General features: G+C 44.2%; 1 protein-coding gene and 1 long non-coding RNA gene across 8 annotated transcripts in view; one reads left to right on the forward strand and one right to left on the reverse strand.

The window, feature by feature from the left end:
• LOC148139809 (uncharacterized) overlaps positions 1-6290 on the forward strand; it is a 76763-nt gene extending 70473 nt beyond the window's left edge. For all 7 annotated transcript variants that reach the window (XR_015753508.1, XR_015753506.1, XR_015753507.1 and 4 more), the window contains one exon: positions 1494-6290. Coding sequence is in view for 2 of the 7 variants with exons in the window: in XM_087980676.1 (XP_087836802.1) it covers positions 1494-1512 (19 nt within the window). In the remaining 5 variants the exon portion in view is untranslated. The remainder of the gene's footprint in view (positions 1-1493) is intronic.
• A 4534-nt stretch (positions 6291-10824) lies between these two features.
• LOC148139810 (uncharacterized) overlaps positions 10825-27356 on the reverse strand; it is a 259572-nt gene continuing 243040 nt past the window's right edge. The window contains exon 5 of the long non-coding RNA XR_015753511.1: positions 10825-11164. This is a non-coding gene — a long non-coding RNA (uncharacterized LOC148139810). The remainder of the gene's footprint in view (positions 11165-27356) is intronic.

The raw sequence follows: 27356 nt of genomic DNA on the forward strand, positions 1-27356 counted from the left end.
AATTGGCAGACAAGCTGGATTTGCATTTGTGTTTGTCTGTGAGAAAAGGAGATGATTAGAGCTACAGCTTGGCATTTAAATTCATCATCAGAATCTTTGCAAATGGCTGGAATTCAATGGCAGATGAGAAAGCTTGAACACAAAAAGGAATTAAAACAATTTGAAATATGCTTTCAAGTAGAATTAAAAGAAAAGGAGAGGAAGAAGAAAGACAGAAAAAGAAAGAAGAACAGGAAGGGAGAGAGTTTCAACTTCAAAAGTAAATAATTTGAGAGGAAATTCGACTTTGCAGGGTGGAGATTAAGGTAGACAGTGAGCTGAATGAGGACGATAGTGAGGATGAGAAACATTATGGTAGCCTGATGGGGATCTGTTTAAATACATCCAGGCATTGACTAAATTTAATGAGAAGGATGGAAAGCCTTTTTAATTTCATTTGAGAAAGTGGCTAAACGGATACACTGGATTTAGTTGATCCAAACAAAGCTGGTAGATGTAAGGAGTGAGGTATTTGCATCCCTGTCGGAAGAGGTACCTGGCAAGTATGAGGTGGTGAGGAAAGCCATCTGAAGTGCACGTGAGTTGTGCCAGAAGCCGACAGACAGCATTTTAGGAATCTGGTTAAATGTACATTGGGATTGAAAGAATCAAACAAAGTAATTTTGAATGGTGGATAAGAGTATTAAAAACAAAGCAACCTCCCAGGTAAGAATCTTAAAGAGATTCTTACCTGGGAGGAGTTCAAAAATTCACTTTCTGCAGTCGTGAGAACTTGTGTGGAAGAGCAGACAATTAAAATGGCAAGCTTAGAAGCTGAAATGGCTAATGATTAGCAGGTGGTCCATAAATCAAAGTTTGGCTTCTGTGAGGGATGGAGAAGAATGTGCGAGATCTTAAAATATATACCTGTGAGAGTAAGGTTTATTGGCATAGGCCAGGAGTAGCAGGTAAAGGGGTTTCAGCATTAAGCATGTAAATCTTGCAAGCTGAGACATGAGGAGACATGTCATTCCGAATGACTATTGGAGAGATGAGATTTGCTCCATTATGTAATGTGTGGTTGGAGTGTCCGGTGAAACCATCAACAGGAATATTTCACGATTGGGAAGGAGGCCTTGAGCATGGTGTTGGCGTTACAACGTGCCCGAGACAAATTTACATATGATCATAACTCCTAAACGTTTTTGGGGAAATTTAGGGAGAAAACTTCCGGGCTACTCAGATAGTGGTTATTATTGATGCCATTCAATTTGGAAGTTATACAGGTGACAGGATGAGAAACCGTACTTGCTGCCAAGTTGTCGAGACTTGGATGAAGAAAGACAGAGGCGTTCTGTGGCCGGAGTAAACTGACTGTAATAGTATGAAAATATTCACAATTTCATTTTTAGTGTCAATACAATATATATGTATTATAGTCTACTGAAACAGTAAGAATAAGGAGTTTAAAATGATGTCACCTTTGTATATTGATTGTTCATTTTTTTTCAAAGGGGGAGTTGTGACATCTAGATCCAGAACTTTCCAGGCAGGACTGGGTGACATATCCATCACTTCCCAATATCTCGACATCAATGTCACCATTCGGAGACGGAGGATATATATGTTGGATGAGCTGAATATAATGTTTTCTCCCTCAGCAGGGATCTGCCGAATGTATCCTTGATTTCCCAGTAATTTTCCCAATGATGTACATGGCTCTGCAGGTCCCCACGTCATTGAGGAGATGGAGGGGAACTGAATGACATCTCAATCCATTAATGTTACAGTGCGCCCATGCGCAGTACATTTTGTTGGTGAACACCCACTGTCCTCGCAGCAGCCACAGCCTCAGACGCAGTGAGACCATTCCTTCATCATCGGTCTCCATGTAGAAAGAAATGAATATATCTTAAAGGCCGTCCCCTTGCTACACTACACGTTTCAAAACACTGTCCCCACTGCCAACCAACAACATCCAAATCCAAAGCCTTTCATCAGGAATGAGGCTTATGGTCCAAGGGGGCTGAGAGATAAATGGGAGGAGTGTGTGATGGGGGACATAGCCAGGAATGTGACAGGTAGATGAAGGAGGGGTTGAAAGTGATAGGTGATGAAGGGAGACAGAACGCTTCATCTACTGCATCCATTCAACCCCATGCGGTCTCCTCAACATCGACGAGACAGGAAATCAACTTGTGGATCTTTTAAGAGACACACTCTGGTACAGTCACACTGACCAACTTCACCACCTTGTCGCTGAACACTCCCCCTACCAAACCATCAAGGACATGCAGGTCCTGGGCCTCCTCCATCACCAAACCCTAACCACCTGATGCATGGAGGAAGTCTGCCTCATCGTCCGCCATGGGACCCTCCAACCATAGGGGATCAATTTGGATTTTGCCAGTTTCCCCATTCCCCCATCTCCCACCATACCCCAGTCCAATCTTCCAACTCGGCACCGCCCTCTTGAATCTTCCTTTCCAACTATCCACTCGACCCTGCTCTCCGACCTATCACTTTCACATCCCCCCCGCCTCATTTACCTATTAGATCAAAGGAAGCAGCTTAGAAAAATGCCAAGTATTGTAGTAAGCCAATGGATTCAGAGTAATGTAGTACCCAGCAAAGGAGGACAAAGAAACTGAGAAAAAAATCAAAAAGAGAAAAAGCATGCCAACAAAAAAACAACATAAATACTGCTAAAAAGCTTCTATAAATGTATGTAACAACAATAAAAACAAGGTCAAATCCGCCAGTTTAAGTACGGATGAAGATGGAGAATGGTGAACTACAGACCAGGTAACTTGTCATCTGCAGTCGAGTGTCTGTTGGACTCGATTGCAAAGAACATGCTACTAGATATATAAAAGCTAATGACAAAAGTACGATAATGCATCGATGAAAAGATAACCATAAGTGGCAAACATTTTTTTGGGAATGGGTTGAAGATGGTTCTTGTAGACATAATCAATGAGGAACCAATGGATAACGTATAGTTGGATATTCAGGTGGATTTTCTTTAAGAACTCACACACTAATATCTTAAGAAAAGTTAAAGCAAAAGGCATTGGGAAGGACATATGCAAATGGGAAAGCAAAAATTAGGTTTACATTCATGTGAATGTAATTGGAATATAGAAGATGTCATGCACCCTTTGCATAGCGTGTTGCTGAGACAAAACTGAGTACTGTTTTGGAGTCCCCATCTAAGAAATAATATACTGAGTACAGAGAAACTGCAAAAGGCATACTCCAGATTAATCCCTAGGATGGCAAGATTGGCTGATTGGGAAACTCAGCCTGTGATTTCGAATTTCAAATAATGAGAGGTGATCGTAGTGAATCTTAAAAACTTAGAAACGTAATAACAGAGGGACATGGAGAAGTGCACGCAGGCACAATTAGGGAGAATCCCATGATATTCTTCACGGTCAACAAATAGAACAGAATAATCAGTGAACAGTTAGTGTCTATCAGAAACCAAAGGGGAAATCTGTGTATGAAGCTCGAGAACGTTGAAAGATTGTGACATGAGAGCTTCACAACTGTTTTACTAGGCAGAAGGAGGATGCAGGGACAGAATTCGAGAAGATGGATGGGGAAGCTCTTGAGCAGATTGATGTAAAATGCTAGCAGGAATTTGAGGCTTTGGCTGGAAGAAAATTGGACTGATTGCCAGGTCTAAATGAGTTGTATCACAGGCTGCTGTTGGAAACAAGGGAGGAAAGACCCTGACTGAAAATTTTAATTAGAATATGACCATAGGCGAGGTGCCAGCGTACTGGAGAACAGTTAATGTGATTCCACTTCACAGTAAGGGTGGGAGAGATATTCCAGGGAACTATAAACAAGTGAGTATTAGAACACTGTTAGGAAAACTACTGGAGAAAATAAGGAAGGAGAAAATTGAACTCCAATCAGAATGGCAAGGTTTGATCAGGGACAATCATCATGACTTTATCAGAGGGACATCAAAACTTTAACGAATTTGAATTAGTTTGAGGAGGTCGCTTATTTAGTTGGGGGTTATGATAAGTAAGTTTGTGTTTGCCTGGTTGGTTGGCATTGAGGAGGAAGGACTTATGTTACAGAACGATACAGATGGATTGGTCAGATGAGCAGGTTAATTCCAGTTAGAATGTAACCCTGATAAATATGAGGTGATGCACTTTGGAAGAAGGAAGCAGACAGGGGAGTACTCAATGAATGACAGCACACTAGGAAGCTCAGAGGGTGTTTCTCCATTCATCCCTGAATGTGACTGGACAGGGTAATAGGTTAGTTAAGAAGTGGGCTGAAAATGTGTTGCTGGAACAGCGCAGCAGGTCAGGCAGCATCCAGGGAACAAGAAAATCGACGTTTCAGGCATAAGCCCTTCTTTTGTTTTTTTAAGAGAGCTTCTTCAAGGAAGGCATCCTTGTAAGAGGATTCGCAGTAGGTTAAAATCTTTGAGAAGAAAGTGAGGTCTGCAGATGCTGGAGATCAGAGCTGAAAATGTGTTGCTGGAACAGCGCAGCAGGTCAGGCAGCATCCAGGGAACAAGAGAATCGATGTTTCGGGCATAAGTCTAGTTAAGAAGTGGACCATGGGTGTAGCATTTATTAATCAGGGCGTAGATTATAAGAGCTATACAGGGCTTTGGTTAGGCCAATATGGAGTACTGCGTGTAATTCTGGGAGCCACATTACAGGAAGGACGTGATTGTACTGGAGAGGGTGCAGAGGAGATTCACCAGGATCTGGGATGGCACAGGGAGAGAAGCTGGATAAGCTTGGATTGTTTCCTTTGGAGCAGAAACATTTTGATAAAGCACCAAGACCAGTTTGCAAATTCAAATCTGAGTGGATTGGGGCTAATGTATGGACATGTTTCCAGAATGGGACAGCTGGCAGGAAACAGTGAATTGAAATCAACAGACTCGACAAGCAACAGCCTGACATTGTCTGTAAGGTATGATTCTGTGAGTATGACTATGTTCCAGACACCCCACCACCTTCCCCGGATATCTCCTATCTCACCAACAGGACAGACACAGCAGAAGCGGCGGCACAATGGGATATAGTTGGAAGAAAATTGCTCTGGCAGTCCTCAACAGTGACTCAGAATCCCATGAAGTCTCATGGCGTTAGTTTACACATGGGAAAGGAAACCTCCTGCTGATTATCATGTACCAGCCTCTTTCAACTGATGAATCAGTACGCCTCCATGCTGAACAACACTTGGAGGAAGCACTGAGGGTGGCAAGGATGAAGATGTACTCTGGGTGAAGTATTTCAATGTTCACCACCAAGAGTAGCTCAGCCGCAGCATTACTGATCGAGCTGCTCGGGTACTAAAGGATATAACAGCTAGACTGGGTCTGCGGCAGATGGTGAAGGAACCAACAAGAGAGAAAACAAACATACCTGACCTCATCCTTACTAATCTGCCAGTTGCAGAAGTATCTGTCCATGAGAGTATCAGTAAGAGTGACCACCGCATAGTCATTGTGGAGACAAAGTCACACCTGCACATTGAGAATAACCTCCACCATTTTGGGTGGTACAAATACGGTGCTAAATAGAACAGAGGTCAAACAGATCTAGCAGCTCAAGTATGGATGTCCATAAGGTGTATTGGGTCATCAATTGCAGCAGAATTGTACTCCCGCACCACTTCATGGCCTGGCATATCCCCCTCGCACCAGTTGCCATCAAGCCAGAGGATCAACCTTGGTTCAACGGAGTGTGCAGGATGGCAGGAGCAGCACTGGGAATACCTGAAAATGAGGTGTAAGCCTGACGAAGCCACCAAACAGGACTACTTGTGCACCAAACAACATAAGCAATAAGCGATAGACAGAGCTAAGTGATCCCACAAGCAACAGCTCTGCAATCCTTCCACATCTAGTCGAGAAATTGTGGGGAAAATTAAACAATTCACTGGAGGAAGAGATTCTTCAAATATCCCCATCCTTAACAATGGAAAAGCCCAGCGCTTCAGTGCATAAGATAAGGATGATGCATTCGCAACAATCTTCAGTCAGAAATGCTGAGTGGATGATCCATCTCAGCCCCCTATAGTGGTCCACATCAATTCACTAACCAGCCATCAACCAATTCGATTCAGTCCACGTGATATCCAGAGACACTGGATGCAATAGTACTAATAACATATGCTCCAGAACTTGTCACTGCCCGAGCCAAGCTGCTCCAATACCGTTACAACAACGACAATTCCCTGATTACATGGAAAATTCCCAAGTATCTCCGATACATAAAAAGCAGAACACATGCATTCCAGCCAATTATCACCCCATCAGTCTACTCTCAATCATCCGTAAAGTGATGGAAGGTGTCAGTGCTTTCAAGAAGCACCTGCTCAGCAACAACCTGCTCAGTGACGCCCAGACTGGGCTGCCCCAGGGTCACTCAGCTCCTGATCTCATTACCTTGGTTCAAACATGGACAAAAGAGCTGAATTGCAGAGGTGGGGTAAGAGTGACAGCCCTTTAAAGCAGGGCTGCCTTCGACCAACTGTGGCATCAAGGGGTGTTAGCAAAAGGGGAATCAATGTGTATCCAGGGCAAACTCCCCGCTGATTAGAATCATACCTGACACGTAGAAAGATGTTCATGGTTGATAAAGATTAATCAACGCAGCTCCAGGACAAGTTCCTAAGTGTCCCTCGGGCAGTGGCCTAGGCCCAAACATCTTCAGGACTGCTCCATCAATGACTTTCCCTCTATTAAAAGGTGAGAAGTGGGAATGTTTGCCAATGATTGCACAATGTTCAGCAACATTTGTGGCTCCTCAGATACTGAAGAGTCCAAATGTGACAAGATCTGGATGGTATCCAGGCTGACAAGTGGCAAGTAATATTCACGCAACACAAATGCCAGACCGTGAACATCACCACTAAAATACAATCTAACCACTGTCCCTTGACATTCAATGGTGGTACCACCACTATCAATCCCCCAATACCAAAATCCTGGGGGGGAGTAATCATTGCTCAGAAACTCACATAAACACAAAAGCAGGTCAGAAGCTAGGAACTCTGCAGCGAGTAACTCACCTCCTCACTTCCATTATCTACAGAAGTGTGATCGAATACTCCCCATTTGCCTAGATGAATGCATCCCCAACAATACTCAAGAAGCATGATACCATCCAGGACAAAGCAGCCAGTTTGACTGTCACTTCATCCACAATGTTGCACAATCAACGCTCAGCAGCAGCAGTGTGCACTATTGACAAGCTGCACTGAAAAGATACACCAAAGATTCTCAGACACCATCTTCCCAACTCACGACTGCAGTGGTTCAACAAGGCAGCTGAGCACCACCTTCTCAATGGCAACTAGGGACAGGCAATAAATGCTGGTGACACCCAGATCCAAAAAATATATAAATTGAAAAACACACTTTTTTTAACAGAGGATGGTTGCTGAGGCAGGGAGCGGTGCTTGTGCTCCAGCTGTTCACATTCGGGCGGCACGGTGGCACAGTGGTTAGTACTGCTGCCTCGCAGCGCCAGAGACCCGGGTTCAATTCCCGCCTCAGGCGACTGACTGTGTGGAGTTTGCACGTTCTCCCCGTGTCTGCGTGGGTTTCCTCCGGGTGCTCCGGTTTCCTCCCACAGTCCAAAGATGTGCAGGTCAGGTGAATTGGCCATGCTAAATTGCCCGTAGTGTTAGGTAAGGGGTAGATGTGTAGGGGTATGGGTGGGTTGCGCTTTGGCGGGTCGGTGTGGACTTGTTGGCCCGAAGGGCCTGTTTCCACACTGTAAAGTAATCTAATTATCAATTAAAGATTCCAACGATTTCTGGTCAGGAGTCCTGCATGAAGGTGGCTCAGTGGTTAGCACTGCTGCCTCACAATGCCAGGGACTTGGGTTCTGTTCTAGCCTTGGATGACTGTGCAAAGTGCAATTCACACAGACATTCTCCCCATGGCTGCGTGGGGTTGTAAAGGGTGCTCCAGGTTCCTCTGGCAGTCCAAAGATATGTCGGTTATGTGGATTGGTCATGTTAAGTTATCCATAGTGTTCAGGATTTCTAGTTTAGCTGCATTTGTCAGGGGTATATATAGGGTGGGAGAATGGGTCTGGGGAGGCCAAAGGCCTTGTTTTCACACTGTGGGGATTTTATAAAAAAAAAGAGTGGCAAAGACGACAGAGATTTTCTTTTATCTAACATTGCTCTGAAGAGCATCAATGACTGCGAGAGAGTTCAACAGGCCGTTCCTCCTTAGGCAGATTACATTTTCTCCCTCTCTGAGTTGAATCCTTTCCCAAACTGGACCATGTGAGGTCTCCTTGCACATTGTCCAAACTATGACTCCATCACATTCTCTGTTCCATGTAAGTGCAGTATTTCTACTGCCATACACACACCCTTAGCAGAAAATGGGCCGAGTTGATTTGGAGATGTGTTCATATATCACTGCGTGATTTAAAAATAAAATGTTGAATATATTCAGAATACCTGAGTTAAAATGAATGCATCTTATTATTAACACAAACAGAAATTGCTGGAAAAGTTCAGCAGATCTGACAGTATCCAGATGTCTTTTAAATGTTGTAGTTATACCAGTCTCCATCACTTCCTCTGATAGCTCATTCCATAATGCTCTACACTCTGCATGAAAAGATGCCCCTGAGGCCTCTTCAAAATCTTTGCTCTCTCACTTTTTACCAATGCCTTCTAGTTTTAGACGCCCCTACCTTGGGGGAAAAAAAATCCTGACTGCTCACCCTATCCATGACCGTTAAGATTTTATAAACCTCCACTGCTGCGAAATGTGACTCCAATCAACACGAATGGCTGTATTTTCAGTCACCCTAGGCCGAAATTCTGAAATTCAATACTGACACCTCTTCCTTCTCCATTCGATTGATTATTTTGAGGTTAAGCAAGTCCACATGTTGTTCGCCTAAACCCCAGCAAATCCAGAGCCAGTCATTTCAAGATTTCCTTCTGAAATAAATGCTCCTCCCAGGAGTCAGCTGAGTGAATCTTCTCTGGATTGCATTTCATATCATTGTGGCCATCGTTCTCTCGATGTGGTTACACCACTACCTTGTAAATCTGTACAAAATCATCCCAACTTTTAAATGTATTCTGTTTCAGAAAGTTTCAACATTTGTCTTACCTCCCTAAAAATTTGATGTACACGTAAAATTTTTATTTTGTAATCCAAATGCACAGTTCCTCTGTGCCTAAAGCCAATCTCTCCACTGAAATAATACACTACGTTTCCATTCAACCCGCCAATATATTTTAGCACAGACACATTTTTCCTACTATACACCAATATTTGCCTGTTCACTTGACCCACCTTAATCTCCTTCTCGACTCATGTCCTCTTCATATCTTCCTTCTCGAACAGTTTCAAGTTTTTTTTAGATTAGTTACAGTGTGAAGACAGGCCCTTTGGCCCAACAAGTCCACACCGACCTGCCAAAGCGCAACTCACCCAGACCCATTCTCCTACATTTACCCCTTCACCTAACATTACGGGCAATTTAGCTTGGCCAATTCATCTAACCTGCACATTTTTGGACTGTGGGAGGAAACCGGAGCACCCAGAGGAAACCCACGCTGAAGTTTGCATTCTTCCATAATAAAGACAGAATATTTGGCCAAATAAATACACTGTGGCCATATTACCAAAGTAATTGACAATGAAATATTGTTACTTCATGTCTAAACTATAAATTTGAGACAATGCTACAGTGTTTTGCAGTCGCATCACTCAGTTCCATTACTTAAAGTAGAGTCAGATGGTGTGGAATGTGTGTGGGTAGAATTGAAGAACCGTAAAGGTGAAAACCCGTGGTTGGAGTTATGTACAGGTCAACAAATCGTGGTCAGAAGCTGGGGCGCATGATAGATGAGGAGATAGAAACGATATGTAGGAAAGGCAAAGTTACAGTGACTGGGGGGATTTCAATATGCAGGTGGACTGGGAAAATCAGTAGTAGTGGTTTGCAAGGAAAGGAATTTGTGGAATGTCTACAAGATGGCTTTTTGGAGCAGCTTATGGTGCAGGCAACGAGGGAACGGGCAATACTGGATTTAGAGCTGTGCAGTGAGGCAGACTTGATAAGGAAGCTTAAGGTGAAGGAACCTTTAGAGGCAGTGATCATACTATGATTGAACCTACTCTTCAATTTGAGAGGGAGAAAGTAGAATCGGAGTTAATATTACAGCTAACTAAAGACACCTTCAAAGACATAAGGGAGGAGCTGGATAGAATTGACTGGGAGAGGAGCCGAGCAGGAAAGACAGTGGAACAATAATGGCGGGAGTTTCTCGGAGCAATTTAGGAGTCACATCAGAGATTTATCCCGAGGTAAAAGATGCATTGTACAGCGAGGATGAGGCAACCATGGATGACTGGTAAAAGAAAAATAGAAAGTAGATAACATAGCAAATAGCAGTGCGAAACCAGAAGATTTGGAAGCTTAAAAGATGAACAGATGGCAACAAAATAAGAAATAAGGACGGAGAAGATTAAGTATGAGGTTAAGCTATCCAGTGATATAAAGAGTTTCTTTAGACATATAAAGGGCAAAAGATAAGCAGAAGTGGATATTGGGGCACTGGAAAATGACGCTGGAGAGATAGTCGTGTGGAACAAATAATAGATGAAAAACTGAATAACTTAAGAGAGTGGGCAAAGAAGTGGCAGATGGAATACAACTTGGGAAAGTGCGAGGTGATGCACATTAGTAGGAAGAAGACAGGCATAGACTACTTTATAAGTGGAGAGAAAAATCAGAAGTCTGAAGTGCAAAGAGAGCTGTGAGTTCCAGTTCAGGATTGTCTCTGGATAAACTTGCAGGTTGAGTCAGCAATTAGGAAGGTGTTGTTTCTGGGGCACAGTGTGATTGAAATCTTATATTCAGCAAAAGAACTGAGTTAACTCTTACAAACAATATTTGTTTTTTGAACACAATTAATATTAGAACAATAAAACATATTATAACGCAATGATAAATGCTACACATTATCTTATGCTTTAACTTAACTTTGGATGATCACAAACCACCCCACTAGAAGTTGACTGGGATCGACTTGGTGATGTCTTCTTGTTCTTCTGATGATCTTGGAGGTGTCTTCTCTTTCCCTGGTTATTCTCCAGTTACTGCACTGGAGTTTTGTGGTGATTCTTATCCTTCCAAGTCTTCATGCCCTTTTGGGAAGGTAAGGAGGATCTGTCAATGGATTGAAAAGGTTCATTTACCCTGATCAATCAGGCTCAAGGGCAACATTCCATTGTCCCATTCAGGTCCAACTTCAGGTGAGTATTACAGGATCTGTAGTTTCAGGTTTATTTGCAAACCATCTGTGGGTATCTGCAGCCTGTATGGATTCTGCAGCATGTGGATTAGCACAGAGATTTTAGTCAAAGCTGGGGTCCATTTCACAGCATGCTTTAATAATTGTTCATTTTTGTAACTCCATGGTAAATTTATTATTGCCCTCGTAAGATTATTCTTTCAGGTGGCCCGTCCGGTCAGAATGGCCTTCAGCCTGAGAGTGGTGAATCTATAGTAAGGATGACAGTTTCCTTACCCAAAGGACATTAGTGAACCAGGTGGGTTTTTCTTGGCAATCGATTCATAACCACTATCAGTCTCTTAATTCCAGATTAGAATTCAAGCTCCCCTACTTGCTGTGGCAGGATTTGGACCCAGGTCACCAGAACATTATCTGGGCTTATCACATAAGAATTCAGTTATAACACCATGAGGCCACTGACTTGCCCAATCCTCCATAGTGTGACTAACATGTGCAGTATGATATGCACTAGGATTTGCCTTCATGTTATCCTTGACTTCCTTATCAAGATATGGATGATTTTTTTTTTCCGTCATGCAACTCCTGTTCGGTCTTCAGTATCTCCCTAATTATTTGCCAAATTTCTTCATCTTTGACTATTCTTTTCTCCCACCCTCACCCACCCCCCAGTCCACCCAGGCGAAATCCTTCCTTAGGCCAGTATAATTACCATTGCCTAACACTAAATCTCTCATGTATGACTGAGTCTTCACTTTTTCAATATGAATGTGAAACTTCAGCATGTTGTGTTTACTCCTTCCAGGGCAAAGCTCATCCACCAATCCTTCCTTGTTACATAATATCAAATCTAAATTAGCCCATTCTCTGGTTGGTTCCATGCCATCCTGCTCTCAGAAATAATCTCTCATACACTCCATAAATTTTTATTCAAGGATATCACTGTCAAGTTGATTAATTGAGTCAATTTGCATGTTCAAAACATCTATCGTTAAAATTGTGCCCCTGTTACAAGCCCTCACTATATTCTACCTCAGAAGTACTTTGGGGGGACAGTGGCTGAAAATTACTCTTCCCAAGATGTTTCTTCTCTTGCTTTTTATTTGCACTGAGGCAGATTTCAAACATTTTTTGGCACAAAACAGTTTGAAAAGGTCTAAGTTCCCACTCGCATGAGTTCATTTTCTTTACACGGACCACATTTCACAGTAAATATTGAGGAATTAAGAGGGCTAAAAGTGGTCATGAGATATCTTTAGCAAACAGGGTTGAGGAAAATCCCAAAGACTTTCATATATAAGCAACAAGAGGGTAACTCGAGAACTGTTTGGCCCACACAGGACAAAGGAAGAAAGTTATGCATGGAGTCAGAGAAAATGGGTGAGATTCTTAGCGAGTACTTTGCATCTGTATTCACCAAGGAGAGGGACATGATGGATGTTGAGGTTAGGGATAGATCTTTGCGTACTCTAGGTCAGGTCGACATAAAGAGGGAGGAAGTTTTGGATATTCTAAAAGGTAGAAATGTAGACAAGCTCCGAGGTCTGGATGAGATCTACCACAGGTTACTGAGGGATGTGAGTGAGGAAATAACTGGGGCTTTAACAAATATCTTTGCAGGACCCTTGTATATGGGTGAGGTCCCGGAGTACTGGAGCATTGCTAATGCTGTCTCCTTGTTTAAGAAGGATAGCGGGAATTATCCAGGTATTTATAGACTGGCGAGCCTCAGATCAGTGGTAGGGAAGCTTCTGGAGAAGATACTGAGGGACTTGAGTAAGGTGTTTTATTAGGTTCTCCAGGGTAGGCTGATGGAGAAGGTGATGCCGCATGGGGTCCAGGATGTTTTATCTAGATGGATAGAGAACTGGCTGGCCAACAGGAGACAGAGAGTAGTAGGGGAAGGGGATTTCTCAAAATGGAGACCTATGACCAGTGGTATGCAACAGCGATCTGTGCTGGGACCACTGTTGTTTGTGATATATGTCAATGATTTGGAGGAAGGTATCGGTTGCCTGATTAGCAAGTTTGCAGATGACACCAAGATTGGTGGAGTAGCAGATAGTGAAGGGGAATGTCAGAGAATGCAGCAGAATATAAATAGATTGGAGAGATGGGCACAGAAATGGCAGATGGAGTTCAGACTGGGCAAATGCGAGGCGATGCATTTTGGAAGATCCAGTTCAAGAGCAACAATACAGTAAACTGAAAAGTCCTGGGGAAAATTGACATACAGTGAGACCTGGGTCCATTGTTTCCTGAAGGTGGCAACGCAGGTCAGTAAACTGGTCAAGGCAACATAAAGCATGCTTTCCTTCATTGGATCAGCTGTTGAGTCCAAACGTTGGCAGGTCATGTTACAGTTGCATAGGACTGTAACCTGGACCTGGACTACACCTCCTCCCACCCTGCCCCCTGTAAAAATGCCATCCCATTCTCCCAATTCCTTTGTCTCCGCCGCATCTGCTCCCAGGAGGACCAGTTCCAAAAACGTACAACCCAGATGGCCTTCTTCAAGGACCGCAATTCCCCCCCCGATGTGGTCGATGGTGCCCTCCACCGCATCTCTTCCACTTCCGCTCCTCCGCCCTTGAGCCCCGCCCCCCCAACCGCCACCAGGACAGAACCCCACTGGTCCTCACCTACCACCCCACCAACCTCCATGTACAGTGTATCATCCGCTGTCATTTCCGCCACCTCCAAACGGACCCCACCACCAAGGATATATTTCCCTCCCCTCCCCTATCAGCATTCCGTAAAGACCATTCCCTCAGTGACTCCCTCGTCAGATCCACACCCCTTACCAACCCAACCTCCACTCCCGGCACCTTCCCCTGCAACCGCAGGATGTGCAAGACTTGCGCCCACCACTCACCCCTCACTTCCCTCCAAGGCCCCAAAGGAAACTTCCATATCCGCCATAAATTCCACACACATCATCTATTGCATCCGCTGCACCCGATGTGGCCTCCTCCATATTGGGGAGACAGGCCGCCTACTTGCGGAGCATTTCAGAGAACACCTCTGGGACACCCGGACCAACCAACCCAACCACCCTGTGGCTCAACACTTCAACTCTCCCTCCCACTCCACCAAGGATATGCAGGTCTTTGGACTCCTCCATCGCCAGACCACAACAACACGACGGTTGGAGGAAGAGCACCTCATCTTCCGCCTAGGAACCCTCCAACCACAAGGGATGAACTCGGATTTCACCAGTTTCCTCATTACCCCTCCCCTCACCTTGTCTCAGTCAAATCCCTCAAACTCAGCACCGCCTTCCTAACGTGCAATCTTCTTCCTGACCTCTCCGCCCCCACCCCACTCTGACCTATCACCCTCACCTTGACCTTTTTCCACCTATCACATTTCCAACGCCCCTCCCCCAAGTCCCTCCTCCCTACCTTTTATCTTAGCCTGCTGGACACACTTTCCTCATTCCTGAAGGAGGGCTTATGCCCGAAATGTCGATTCTCCTGTTCCCTGGATGCTGTCTGACCTGCTGCGCTGTTCCAGCAACACATTTTCAGCTCTTTAAGGTCACCCCTCAGTCTCCAACATTCCAGGGAAAATAGTCATAGCACATTCAACCACCAGCTATAGCTCAAACCCTCCAACCTTGGCAACATCCTTGTAAATCTTCTTAGAACACTTTCAAGATTCACAACATCCTACCAATATGAAGGGGAACAGAATTGCACGCAATATTCCAAAAGTCGCCTAACCAATGTCCTGTACAGATGCAACATGACCTTGCAACTCCTGTACTCAATGTTCTGACCAATTAAGGAAAGCATACCAAATGCTTTCTTCACTAACCTACCTACCTGTTCCTCTACTTTCAAGGAACAAGGTTTCTTTGATCAGCAACACTCCATTGGACCTCACCATTAAGAATATTAGCCCTGCTAAGATTTACCTTCCCAAAATGCAGCATCTCACATTTATCTAAATTAAACTCCATCTGCCACTCCTCAGCCCATTGGCCCATATGATCAAGATCCTCTTGTAATCTGAGGTAACCTTCTTCGCTGTCCAGTACACCTCCAATTTTGGTGTCATCAGCAAATTTGCTAACTACCTCTTATACTCACACGCAAATCATTTATATAAATGACAAAAAGTAGTGGACCCAGCACCGATCCTTGTGACACTCCACTGGTCACATGCCTCCAATCTGAAAAACAACACTCCACCACCAGCCTCTGTCTTCTACCTTTAGCTAGTTCTGTATCCAACTGGCTAGTTCTTCCTGTACTCCAGTGAAATCTAACCTTGCTAAACAGTTTCCAATGAGGAACCTTATCGAATGCCTTACTGAAGTCCATATAGATCACGTCCACCGCTCTGCTCTCATCAATCCTCTTTGTTACTTCTGCAAAAAATTCAATCAAGTTAATGAGACATCATTTTCCACACACAAAGACACATTGACTATCCCTAATCAGTCTTTGCCTTTTTAAATACATGTTCATCCTGTCCCTCAGGATTCCCTGCAACAACATGCAGTCTCACTGGTCAGTAGTTCCCTGACGTCAGTCTCACTGGTCTGTAGTTCCCTGGCTTGTCCTTATCACTTTTCTTAAACAGTGGCACCACGTTCGCCAATCTCCAGTCTTCTGGCACCTCACTTGTGGCTATCAATGGTACACGTATCTCAGCAAGAGGCCCAGCAATCAGTTCTCTAGTTTCCCACAGAGTTCTATGCTAGACCTGATCGATCGGGTCCTGGGGATTTATCCACTTTTATGCATTTCAAGACATCAGCACTTCCTCCTCTGAACATTTTTAAAGATGTCACCATCTATTTCTCTGTATATCTACATCGCCCATGTCCTTCTCCTGAGTAAACACTGATACAAAATACTCATTTAGTATCTCCCCTCAGTCCTGCAGCTACACACAAAGGCTGTCTTGCTGAACTTTGAGAGCTCTATTCTCTCCCTATTTAACCTTTTGTCCTCAATGTATTTGTAAAGTCCTTTTGGATTCTCCCTAAATCTATTTGCCAAAACTATCTCATGTCCCCTTTTTGATTTCCTGACTTCCCTCTCTAGTATACTCCTCCTGCCTTTATACTCTTCTAAGGATTCACTCGACCTATCCTGCCTGTACCTGTCATATATGCTTCTTCTTTTTTCTTAACCAGACCCTCAATTTCATTAGTCATTCAGCATTCTCTATACCTACCAACCTTTCCTTTCATCCTAACAGGAATATATTGTCTCTGGACTCTCGTTATCTCATTTCTGAAGGCTTTCCATTTTCCAGCCATCCCTTTCCCTGTGAACATCTGCTGCCATCAGCTTTTGAAAGTTATTGCCTAATAACGTCAAAATTGGCATTTCTCCAGTTTAGAACATTAACATCTAGTCTATCCTTTTCCATCATTATTTTAAAACTAATAGAATTGTTGGCAAATAGCTGAAGCTCACATATTTCAGGTGAGAAATTAAATCGATTGATTATATTTAAATGTGTAAGAGTTGTAAGTCTATTTGATTTTTCAATCATTTGTTCAATCTGAATATGTAATCAGTTAGAGGTCAGCCACTTTGTAAATGATAGCGCGACAATGTATGTATTTGAATACTGAGATTCAATGTGTAATTGTGATCACCAAAATAGCCAGACATGTTCGTTTTCGATACAAAACAAAATGTGATTCCTAACTTTTGTATAATAAAAGGTTTTTCGTGTTTATATTTTAATTCCATCAATAAAGAATCAACTTAATTGTTTTCAGAGATGATGCAGTTATTGTTCAGTTGAATAATTGTAGCTCATATCTTATTATTGCACAATTCACAAACATGGCAAACTCCTGATCATTGTTCAGATCAGTAAACCAATGACTTTGCATCATGACCAACATTAAAAGTGGATTCCAAAAGGCCTGAATTCGGGTACAGTGCTACTGGACCTCACAGCTGCCTGTGGCACTGAGTGAGACACTGGCCTGCTCCTGAATCTGACCAGACAGTTTCCAACCTGGGTCAGGGCAGTCATTCAAACATTCTCTGACAGAGATTCATTTGGGATCCGCCTTGAGCAGGAGGAAACTAGCCAACAGGCTATCACTGCTCTCAGTGTATGTACAAATGCTGTCTAAATTAGATACCAATGACTGACCAGGAACCATGCCTTATAAATTCATCATCAGTCAGAGCCTGGCCCAGGGAGCAGATGTATGGACATGGAGTGAAATAATCACATCACATACTTTACTATGGTGATGACATCTGGCATGACCTCCAGATTCCATACATCTGCCCCCTGGACCAGACACTGAGTGAAAATGTTCACAATTGGCAGTCTCTTGCAGCATCTTGTGTCTCACAGTGAACCCTCTGAAACTATATCCACTAAATGTACCTTCACATTAACCAGGATCAAAATAAAATTGTACATGCCTGTGGATACTCAGATACTAATTATAGGTCATCCAACAGAATGTATCTGAAGAAACCAGGAGCAAGTGGCAAGCCAAGAATCGTTTTAATAACTGAACTTGGTGGATTTTGTCTGGTCTTGGAAACCTCACATATTGGTTAGACCAAGGTGAATGTAACAAAGCACATCAAAACTGGAAGTCTTGGTCTAATGCCCCACCCCAGATTCCTGACCTCATACACCTCACTCCCTCACCCGCCTCACTTTCTCCCACATTCACCAACCGACGAGAATCCACAAACTGAGTGAAACTTGGAACATAGAACAGTACAGCACAGTGCAGGCGCTTCAGCTCTCAATGTTTTGGCAGCCTTTTATCCTACTCTAAGATCAGACTAACCTACATAACCTTCAATGGACTAACTTCCATGTGCCTATCCAAGAGTCTTCTTAAATATCTCTAATGTATCTGATTCTACTACCACCACTGGTGGTGCATTCCGCCCCCACCTGTGTAAAGAACCTATCTCTGACAGTCCCCGAAACCTTTCTCCAATCAGCTTAAAATTACGCCCCTTGTTGATAGCCACTTCTGCCATGGGAAAAGACTTTGGCTATCCAATCTATCTATGTCTCTCAACATCTTGTACAGCTCTATCAAGTCACCTCTCATCCTTCTTCGCTCCAGGGAGAAAAGCCCCAGCTCCCTCAAACTTTCTCCCTAAGATGTGTCCTTCAGTCCTGGCAGCATCCTGGTAAATCTGCTCTACACACTGTCTGAGGCTTCCACATGTTTTCTATACTGAGGCAACCAGATCTGAACACAATACTCCTAGTGTGGTTGAACCGCAGCTTTATTGACCTAAGCATTAACCTCGCCACTCTTAAACACAATCCCCCATAATGAAAGCCAACACACCATACACCTCCTTAACAACCTTAACAACGTCGGTGGCAACACTGAGGAAACTATGGACATGAACCCCAAGATCCCTCTGTTGCTCCACACTACCAAGAATTCTGCCTTTAACCCTGTATGCAAATGCAACCTTTCCAAATTAAATCAATTCACACTTTTAACGGTTAAACTCTATCTGCCACTTATCAGCCCAGCTCTGTATCTTGTCAATGTCTTGTTGCAAACTACAACAACCCACCACACTATCCAGAACTCCATCAACCTTCATGTCACCGGCAAACTTTCTAACCCACCATTCCACTTCCTCATCAAAGTCATTTATAAAAATCACTTAGAGCACAGGATCAACGGATCCCTGTGGAACGCCACTGCTCACTGAGCTCCAGGCTGAATACTTTCCATCTGCTACCACCCTCTGTCTTCTATGGGCCAGCCACGCCCGTATCCAGAGAGCCAAATTTCCCTGCGTCCCATGCCTCCTTACCTTCTGAATGAGCCCACAACGGGGAACCTTATCAAACGCCTTCTAAAATTCGTGTTCACCACATCTACTGGTCTATCTTCATCAACATGTTTTTTTCACAACTTCAAAGAATTCACTAAGGTTTGTGAGGCATGACCTGCTCTTCAAAAAGCCATGCTGACTAACTCTGATCATACTATGGTTTTTTTTAAGTAATTGTAAATCCTGTCTCTCAGAATCATCTCCAATACTTTGCCCTCCACTGGTGTAAGACTGACTGTTCTATCATTCCCAGGGTTATCCCTATTCCCTTCCCTGAACAAGGGGATAACATTTGCCACCCCCCAAACATCTGGCACTACTCCAGTGAACAGTGAAGACGCATATATTATTACCAAAGTCACACCAATCTCTTCCATCAAGTAACCTTGTATACCCCACCTGGCCCAGGGGATTTATCCATCCTTATGTTTGTACTTCAATCAGTCTCTATTTCCCCTCAACCTGTCCAACCAATTGATTGACTGCTTTCCTTTTCATGCTATATACAGTGCTGCCTTGCTGAGTAACTATGGTTCCCAACGTCCTGCAAATCACGGAATCAAAAAAAAGGGAATGCACCATTGCCTTCCTGATCAAGAGCTCATGCCCGAACTATCGACTCTCCTGCTCCTCGGATGCTGCCTGACATGCTGTGCTTTTCCAATACCACACTTTTGGACTCTGATCTCCATCAACTGCAGTCCTCATTTTCTCCATTACTGAGGGCTGTCCCCTCTGCACACTGAGCGGGAAATTAACCATCAGAAACTCATTGTATGTGGAGCTGACTGCTCAGTTCTGGAAAGTTGCACTTGATGAATACATTCTTTTTTTAAAAAGAAATTACAATTCAACAAATATTCATTCAGTCCCAGAGTTACAATTTTGGTTCATGGTTTAGGCAGCCTGATAACAAATAGTGAATGATTGAGGAACTCCGATACACAGAGTATTCTAGGTGTTATATTCCAGCTTACATTAATGCTGAGAGTATTATCAGACAGACTGTAGTGACAATGGCATGAGTCGACATGTGGAGGTGGAATATTTTTGCCATTACAGAGACGTGTTTGAGGGAGGTCAGGGCTAGCAACTCAGTATTCTGTTGTACTGGAACTATAGTCAGGACAGGAGAGGGTGTTAAAGAGGAGGTGGTTTTGCATTATTAATTAAAGATCAGTTACTGCAGTAAGGAGGGACGATATCTTGGACGTGTCTTCAAATGAGGCATTATGGGTCAAGGTGAGGTTCCAAACGATGACACTGCTGGGGATGTTTTATAGAGCCCTAGAAAGATGAAGATGTAGGACCAAATATATAACCAATTCACTGAGGTGTGTAAAAACCAATTCACTGAGGTGTGAAGGAAACCAGGCTGGAGATGTTACAGAGATAGGAAAGCAAAGCTGGAGATGTTACAGGGAAGAGGAAAGCAATGTTTGAGATGTTACAGGGAGAGAGGAAAGTAAGGCTGGAGATATTACAGAGAGATAGGAAAGCAAGGCCAGTGATGTTACAGGGACAGAGGATAGCGAGACCAGAGATGTTACAGAGAGATAGGAAAACAATGTTGGAGATGTTACAGAGAGAGAAAAGCAAGGCTGGAGATGTTACAGGGAGAGGAAAGCAAGGCTGGAGATGTTGTAGATAGAGAGGAAAGCAAGACTGGAGATGTTACAGTGATAGGAAAGCAAGGCTGGAGATTTTACAGAGATATGAAAGCAAGGCTGGAGATGTTACAGAGAGAGGAAAGCAAGGCTGGAGATGTTACAGGGAGAGAGGAAAGCAAGGCTGGAGATGTTACAGGGAGAGAGGAAAGCAACGCTGGAGATGTTAGAGAGAGAGGAAAGCAAGGCTAGAGATGTTACAGGAAGAGAGGAAAGTAAGGCTGGCGATGTTACAGAGAGAGGAAAGCATGGCTGGAGATGTTACAGAGAGAGGAAAGCAAGGCATGAGATGTTACCAAGATGGAAAGTAAGGCTGGATGTGTTACAGAGATAGGAAAGCAAGGCTGGAGATGTTACAGAGATAGGAAAGCAAGGCTGGAGATGTTACAGAGAGAGGAAAGCAAGGCTGGGGGTGTTACAGGGAGAGAGGAAAGCAAGGCAGGAGATGTTACAGAGAGAGGAAAGCAAGGCTTGAGATGTTACCGAGATAGGAAAGCAAGGCTGGATATGTTAGAGAGAGAGGAAAGCAATGCTGGAGATGTTAGAGATAGGAAAGCAAGGCTGGAGATGTTAGAGAGAGAGGAAAGCAAGGCTGGGGGTGTTACAGAGAGAGGAAAGCAAGGTGGAGATGTTACAGAGATAGGAAAGCAAGGCTGGAGATGTTACAGAGATAGGAAAGCAAGGCTGGAGATGTTACAGAGAGAGGAAAGCAAGGCTGGAGATGTTACAGAGAGAGGAAAGCAAGGCTGGGGGTGTTACAGAGAGAGGAAAGCAAGGTGGAGATGTTACAGAGATAGGAAAGCAAGGCTGGAGATGTTACAGAGAGAGGAAAGCAAGGCAGGAGATGTTACAGAGAGAGGAAAGCAATGCTGGGGATGTTATAGAGATAGGAAAGCAAGGCTGGAGATGTTACAGAGAGAGGAAAGCAAGGCTGGGGGTGTTACAGTGATAGGAAAGCAAGGCTGGAGATGATACAGAGAGAGAGGAAAACAATGTTGGAGATGTTACAGGGAGAGGAAAGCAAGGCTGGAGACGTATATAGAGAGGAAAGCAAGACTGGAGATGTTACAGTGATAGGAAAGCAAGGCTGGAGATTTTACAGGAATAGAAAAGCAAGGCTGGAGATGTTACAGAGATGCAAAAGCAAGTCTGGCGATGTTACAGAGAGAAGAAAGCAAGGCTAGACATGTTACAGAGATGCGAAAGCAAGGCTGGAGATGTTATAGAGGTGCGAAAGCAAGGCTGGAGGTGGTCGAGAGATAGCGTGGCCTGTGCATGCTAGAACATGTTATTGAGATATTTTATAATTCATTCACAGGATATGGGGAGAGGTGTAGCAGCTGGATGTTAGAGAGATAGGGCGGGGTGCAGGGGCTGGCGGAACTTACAGTGAGAGGTGGGGCTGGAGTATGAGATAAAAATTGTGGAGATACGGAGGGTTACTGAGATACAAATGGATGTAGCAGCTGGAGGAGATGACAGGGAAAGATACAGAGATACACGTAGATAGTTTAAAAACAGAATTATGCATGTCTTAATAGAGAAAATATTGTAGAAATCTGTGGAATAGACAAGGCGCCCTTGGAGGAACTGAAGGAGTGAGACCTGGATTGTCCAATCACATGAGTCATAGAGTGAGTGTCATACAGTACAGAAGAGGCCATTCGATTGATAGTGACAAAAATTAAAAGCACTGCAGACACTGGAAATCCCTCCTTCCTAAAGTCTGGGGACTAGGGCGAAATGTGGGAGAGGCATTCAACAGAATCCTCAAGCAACAATGTGACATAACGAAACCTCATGGTGTCAGATCAAACACTGAAATGGAAACCTCCTGATGACTCCACTGCCTGAGCTGGTGGATCAGTGTCCCTCTACATTGAACAACACTTGGAGGATGCACTGACAGAGTGAATGAGCTGGGGAATGTATACTGGGTGGGCCATTTCAAACCCCACCACCAAGAGGGGCTCAGCAGCAGCATTGCTGATCGAGATGGTCGGGTCCAAAAGGACATAGCAGCTGGACTGGGGCTGCACCGAATCGGGAGGGAATGACTGACAGGCAGAAACATACTTGACCTCATCCGCACCAAACTACCGGCTGCAGACACATTGATCGAGGACCATATTGGGAATGGTGACAGGGCATACAGTATTTCTACAGAGAAAGTCCCACTTTTACATTGCCAATAGTGTGTGTGCCTGTGTGTGTACATACATGCATGAGCGCACATGTGAGAAATACTATCACCATGCTAAATGGTAAAGATTTCAAAGAGATCTAGAACACAGCACTGGCCTGTGTGAGGTGATCCTGGTCATTATCAACAGCAGCAGAATTGTACTCTAGCACAATTTTCACTGTCACTGCCTGCATATGCTCCGCTTTACCCTGACCATCAGGCCAGGGGTTAAACCCGTGTTTTATGAGGAACACAGGAGGACCGATCAAGAGCAGCACCAGGTATACCTCACAATGAAGTGATGTTACCAAACAGGATCACTTACTCACCAAGTAGCGTAAACAGCCAGCGACAGACAGATCTAACCAACAAATCATACTTAATTTCTGCAATCCTGACGCATGCAATCAGCGTGAATTGTGTGGTCAATCAAACAACTCACTGGAAGAGTAGGATCCACAAATATCACCCTCCTCAACGATGAAAGGGCCCAGTACAACAATAGAAAAGCTAAGGCTGAAACATTCACAAAAATGTTCAGACCAAAGTGTCGATGGAATGATCTATTTTAGTCTTCTCCAGATGACAGTCATCAGCTAAGTCTATTCACTGTGTGTGGTAACTCCAAACGGCTGAAGGGATGGGGAATGCAAAGGCTGTGGGCCCTGAGAACATTCCATTCAAGCTTTTCCTGCTGGGATACACCACTGGCACCTACCTGACAATGTGGGAAACTATCAGGGTGTGTCCTGTACACACACAGACAAAACATCAGACAATCAATGACTGCAGCATTGCTCTAAATCCCAACATTAATAAAGTGATGGAAGATGTCATCTACAGTGGGATCAAGCAGCACTGCCTCAACACCAACCTGCTCGCTGAAGCTCAGTTTGGGCTCTCATCCCTTGGGCACATTGAAGCCTTAGTTTAATGATGTACAACAAGAGAACACACAGCTGAATTCTCGAGTTGAGGTGACAGTGACTGCACTTAACATCATCATAACTGCATTTGACCAAGTGTCATATCCTGGATTAACAGCAAAATTGGAGCAAATAGGAATCGTTTGCACTAGCTGAAGTTATACCTGGTACAAAGGAAGGTGGCTGGGGTTGGTGGGGAGCAGCCATCTCAGCTCCGCCGCAGGTCCCCAGGGGAAGGGTTTCTGAGTAAACCTGTAGACCAGAAATGGAAAGGCAGGGCACCATACACCAACAGGATGATAGGATTGTTTTCTTGTTAGCGGCAGTTTAACTGAACAGTCATCATGCCTCAAGCAAGGGAGAGGTTGAGTAAGACAGCCCTTTTCAGGCACCTCATTCAGTGCTGGAACTGAACCCACACTGTTGGCATTAATCTGCATTACAAACTAGCCGTCCAACTGATTGAGCTAACCAAGTTCTCGCTCCTTGGGGAAGATAGTGTAACATTATTCTGTTCAGATATGTTGTTAGACACCTTTGGAGCAGGTGGAACTAGAAGCAAGTCTCCTAGCTCAGAGAGAGGGACAGCATCAGTGAGCTGTAAGAGTTCTCTTTGCCCTAGTCCCAATAATTTTCAGCTGCTTCATAAATGACCACCCCTACTCAAGTAAAGTCACAACTGGGGATGTTGGCCAATGATTGGACAATGTTCAACACCATTCGTGATTTACTCAGATACTGGTCCAAATGCAACAGGTCCTGGAACTATGCAGGTGTGTGCTTAACGGTGACAAGTACCATTTCCATTACACACATGCCAGACAACGATTACCTCTGACAATAGAAAAGTGTACCATATCACTTAATGTTCAATGCCACCACCATCACTGAACACCCACCTAGCAATATCCCGGGGATTACCGTTAACCAGAACTGGACAGACCACATAATTTCATTACCCAGTCCTGTGAAGGGCTTATGCTAAAACGTCGACTCTCCTGTACCTCAGGTGCTGCCTGACCTGTTGTGCTTTTCCAGCACCACACTTTGACACATATTAATTCATTGGCTACAAGAATATGTCAGGGGCAAGAAATCCTACAGGAATGACTCACCTCAAAATTTCAGAAAGCCTGTCTCCCATCAAAAAGACTCATGTTGAATGTGTGTGTGATTAAATACCTCCATTTGCCTGCATGAGTGCAGCTTCACCCCTCATCCACTGACACTCAGAAGCAGCAATGTCTGCCATCTACACGGTGCTCTGCAGAAATTTGCCAAGGCTCCTTACAACGTAACTCTGAACCCCCGACCATCAAGAAGGACAAGGGAAGCAGATACATGGGACCACCATGTTCACGTTCCAATCCAAGCCATTTGCCGAGCTGATTGGGAAGTATATTGCCGTTCTTTCAGTGTCACTGTTTCAACTTCCTCCCTAATGGTGTTGTAAGTCTATCTACAGCACATGGGCTGCAGCGGGTCAATGTGACAGCTCACGCCCACCTTCTCAAGGGCAACAAGGGACAGGCAATAAATACTAGCCTTATCATATTCCATGAATAAATTAGCATGAAAAATATTGTCCAGACCTGCCTAATTCTGGACACTTTACTTTGGGTTTTGTGAGCTCTGGCTGGTTGGGTCCAGGCAGTAACCTACTTGTTGTAAACAGCTGAAGGGATGTGCTGTTGAAACAATCGGACAGTATCTCAGAGGCATGGCCTACATACCGAGCATCACACAGACACTGACAGTCACATCAGACATTACTGAGCTCTGAGACAGACAGAGGCAATTGAAAATATACTCATATCTGACTAACATGTTTAATCACACAGTGATATTGTTGCCACAAAAATGATTATGAGTGAATATTCGCAGGGGGAAAGTGAGGACTGCAGATGCTGGAGATCAGAGTCAAAAAGTGTGGTTCTGAAAAAAGCACAACAGTTCAGGCAGCATCTGAGGAGCAAGAGAGTCGACTATTAGTTCAAAATATTAATACAAGAGAAAATAATTGTATATTTTCAAAGTCCTTGTACTAAATAATAATTTGGTCTTGGGTGTGGGAATGGGATTTATAATTTCAATGCTCCTGAATTGTGCACTGTTTTCATCATAATATTGTTATAAAAGTGAACGGAATAAATGGGTGGATTTTAGATTACATTACATTACAGTGTGGAAACATAATCTAATCTAAAATCCACCCATTTATTCCGTTCACTTTTATAACAACATTATGATGAAAACAGTGCACAACTCACAGGAAGGAGCATTGAAATGATAAATCTCATTCCCACACCCAAGACCAAATTATTATTAAGTACAAGGACTTTTGTGCTTATTGGACAATCTAAAAGTTGGTATTATAAAAGGCTATCGAAACTTCAGTAAAGACACTTTGCTGTTAACAGTTAGAGGAGAAAGTGAGGTCTGCAGATGCTGGAGATCAGAGCTGAAAATGTGTTGCTGGAAAAGCGCAGAAGGTCAGGCAGCATCGAGGGAACAGGAGAATCGACGTTTCGGGCACTCAGCACTGCCTTCCTAACCTGCAATCTTCTTCCTGAACTCTCCGCCCCCACCCCAGTCTGACCTATCACCCTCACCCTGACCTCTTTCCACCTATCGCATTTCCAATGCCCCTCCCCCAAGTCCCTCCTCCCTACCTTTTACTGTGTAGTGGCAGGTATGTCGGGCCGTACGGTTACTGTACAGTAGGAGGTATGTCGGGCCGTGATGGTTTCTGTACAGTAGGAGGTATGTCGGGCCGTGATGGTTACTGTACAGTGGGAGGTATGTCAGGGTGTGGCGGTTACTGTACAGTGGGAGGTATGTCTGGGTGTGGCGGTTACTGTACAGTGGGAGGTATGTCAGGGTGTGGCGGTTACTGTACAGTGGGAGGTATGTCTGGGTGTGGCGGTTACTGTACAGTGGGAGGTATGTCAGGGTGTGGCGGTTACTGTACAGTGGGAGGTATGTCAGGGTGTGGCGGTTACTGTACAGTGGGAGGTATGTCTGGGTGTGACGGTTACTGTACAGTGGGAGGTATGTCAGGGTGTGGCGGTTACTGTACAGTGGGAGGTATGTCAGGGTGTGGCGGTTACTGTACAGTGGGAGGTATGTCTGGGTGTGGCGGTTACTGTACAGTGGGATGTATGTCTGGGTGTGGCGGTTACTGTACAGTGGGAGGTATGTCAGGGTGTGGCGGTTACTGTACAGTGGGAGGTATGTCTGGGTGTGGCGGTTACTGTACAGTGGGAGGTATGTCTGGGTGTGGCGGTTACTGTACAGTGGGAGGTATGTCAGGGTGTGACGGTTACTGTACAGTGGGAGGTATGTCAGGGTGTGGCGGTTACTGTACAGTGGGAGGTATGTCTGGGTGTGGCGGTTACTGTACAGTGGGAGGTATGTCTGGGTGTGGCGGTTACTGTACAGTGGGAGGTATGTCAGGGTGTGGCGGTTACTGTACAGTGGGAGGTATGTC

Source organism: Chiloscyllium plagiosum, unplaced genomic scaffold (assembly GCF_037043375.1).
Source record: "Chiloscyllium plagiosum isolate Xiang-an unplaced genomic scaffold, Cpla_swu_hap1 HiC_scaffold_37, whole genome shotgun sequence".
Classification (NCBI taxonomy): Eukaryota; Metazoa; Chordata; class Chondrichthyes; order Orectolobiformes; family Hemiscylliidae; genus Chiloscyllium; species Chiloscyllium plagiosum.